The following is a 2,511-nucleotide window of genomic DNA, read 5'->3' on the forward strand; positions in this document are numbered from 1 at the left end:
AGGGCAACGCCGTCATCTCGGACATCAAGAACAACACTTCGGTCGATGTCTCGGTCAACTTTGGTTCGCACGTTGCGACCGACGGTGACATCTTTTGCGCCCGCGAGCAGAAGGACACAAGCTATATCTACATGAAGTGCCTTCCGTACACGGACAAGTTTGGTCAGCAGAAGTGGAAGCACCAGGAGGCGGCCAAGCACTACTTGGCCTTCCACGCCGGTGCGTCGACGGTGTATGCTGTCGACAAGACCAACAACCTCCATGTCGGCGCGACGGCCGAGATCGCGTCCGGCTCCGTCAAGTGGACCGATGTCAAGAGCCCTGGCTTCTCGCACATTGCGTTCGACGGGACGCGCGTCTGTGGTATCACGGCCTTGTTCAAGGAGATCCAGTGCAGCATCAGTCCGCTCTCGAAAAAGCGCATTACGTGGTCCGAGCCGCTTGCTGGTCGTACGTGGACCAGCATTGCGCTCAGCAACAACCAGGTTTATGCCATTGACGCAGCCGGCGTCGTTCAAACGCGCTCGGCCCCAAGCGTGGTCTAGAAGGCATTGTAGTATTGCAACGGACTGGTACCGGTATCCCATAAATAATACATAACCATGGGAACTTTTTGCGATCTTAAAATGGTTATGGAAGTCAAAACAAAGTTGGCCGCGATGATTGGTGAGCTTGCTCTAAAACCTCTTCGAATTCGCGGCAGGATACGATGCACCCACGATAGAGGTTCACACTCTCGTCCAAGGAAACCGCGTTCGTCATGCGAGATAACCGCAGAACCAACGATGACCGCCTGCGGTGCGGTCCAAAGCGTGAGCAAATCGCCAAACGTCTGTGTTGCATTTACCAGCATGTGTTGACATCCCTCGCCCTATTTAAACTCTGCTCGACCATAAACGTTTTTGGAGCGGCGAAAGCGGGGCAGCGTGGCTGTGGGGTGTTGCAAAGTGGCCGCCCTTGGGAAGTCATTGGTAATGCATGTACAGCTGTAAGGTCCTAGTACAATGTGGCGACTAGAGACGGCTCCAGCCGCGACTTTAAGCGAACCAATCAATGCAGGCAATAGCGGGACTATCGACCGGCTAAAGTGTTGAATAGAATTCGGCGCGATCGGAGGTTTGCTTTCGGGACTCTGTCTGCCGATGTGTTGCAACCATCGTATTGAGGTGCTAAGAAATGCTCTGCGACGCCAGACTGATCGCAGGATTCCTGAGCGTCGAAAAGACTGTGCCGCAGTAATCGTACCTGTAGTAACCGTGACCTATGTTGACCTCGCCGCTTGTTCTGGCGTCTGGTCTACAAATCTTGCGCGAGCGCTGATCGGCATTCCACCGAGTCCAATGCTTGAGGTCCTGTCTGCAGGTGATCGACAGGTGATCACTTGCATGCCGTACGCTACCTCTGCCCGCGAGTACCATGTATGCCCCAAGAATGATCAGGGGACTCAAATCAGGCACGATCCCAGCCTTACATATCAACAGCGGCGCAAGGACCAATGTAGTATACGGTGCTGGAGCAATCACTGCGTTATTTTGAGACGCAACAGATGTTGCCGTCCGATCACTGCGCATAAACGTATGGGCTCTGCCTTGCAGAATCTGTGCGGAGTCTGCAACGCTATAAAACTAGGAGGAGTTCCTGCTGCACTGATCGTGAGCTGCAACTCGTCGTGCCGGCCAACGCCCTTCAACTACTAGTATGGTATCTGATCCCTCCAAGCGACACGCGCCACGCTCCGGCACACATGCACTGCAGTGTTATGGCAGCACCATGATACCGGTACCGTGGACTTGTGCTGCAGTTACAAACTGTGTGGGCTTCTGCAACCACGCGCTTGCTGGTATACATTGCAAATGGGTGTAAACTAGTCCTACTATTATAATAGCAAAAAGTACTAGGTCGAGCAGAGTGTACCGTGTACTACCTTTGTATGCAAATATTCCGTGGTCCCGTCGCACGCTCCTACTAGTATGATTGCTGGTATGTAGACGAGACACCGAATCTACTGCGTATGTGCGTTATCGCCAGCTGCAACGCTGTGTGCGGCTGCGATTCAACGCTTTGGTCGGGGTGTCCTACTCCCGCACGACCACGTGCCAGAGGACGACCACGGTTGCTATCATCGCGCAGAAGAGCGCCGAAATAATGGTGCGAACCAGCTTGGCGGTCGCGGCCTTCTTCTCACTTTTCAATTTGCAGCCTCATGGCCCTCCGCCTTCCTCTCGCCGCGCTCGCTACGGCGGCCGTCGCGCACGCCGCTGACGCCCCGCTGCCCACGTGGGTCGAAGTCGCTCGTGGCTACAAACAAGTCGCGGCCGATAACAACGTCGTATGCCTCCTCGATGCTACCAAGCAAGTGTCGTGCGCTGCCCCGGCGACGGCCATCGCCCAGTGGCCCAAGCGCGATGGCGAGTGGTCGGCGATCGCAGTTGGTGGCAGCTCGGTTGTCGAGTACAGCTACACGAACGGCACGGCCGTCGTCTCGGACATTGTCACTGGCGCGTCGGTCGA

General features: G+C 55.4%; 1 protein-coding gene across 1 annotated transcript; it reads left to right on the forward strand.

Moving 5' to 3' along the window:
* Positions 1-2,203: 2,203 nt before the first annotated feature.
* On the forward strand, positions 2,204-2,491 carry SPRG_18232 (hypothetical protein; the record flags this gene model as incomplete). The annotated part of the gene is made up of 1 exon (XM_012357668.1): positions 2,204-2,491. A coding segment is annotated over one exon (288 nt), but the record flags the coding sequence as incomplete, so codon positions are not given.
* Between the last annotated feature and the right edge of the window lie 20 nt (positions 2,492-2,511).

This window comes from Saprolegnia parasitica, assembly GCF_000151545.1.
Source record: "Saprolegnia parasitica CBS 223.65 unplaced genomic scaffold supercont2.1062, whole genome shotgun sequence".
NCBI classification, from domain to species: domain Eukaryota; phylum Oomycota; class Saprolegniomycetes; order Saprolegniales; family Saprolegniaceae; genus Saprolegnia; species Saprolegnia parasitica.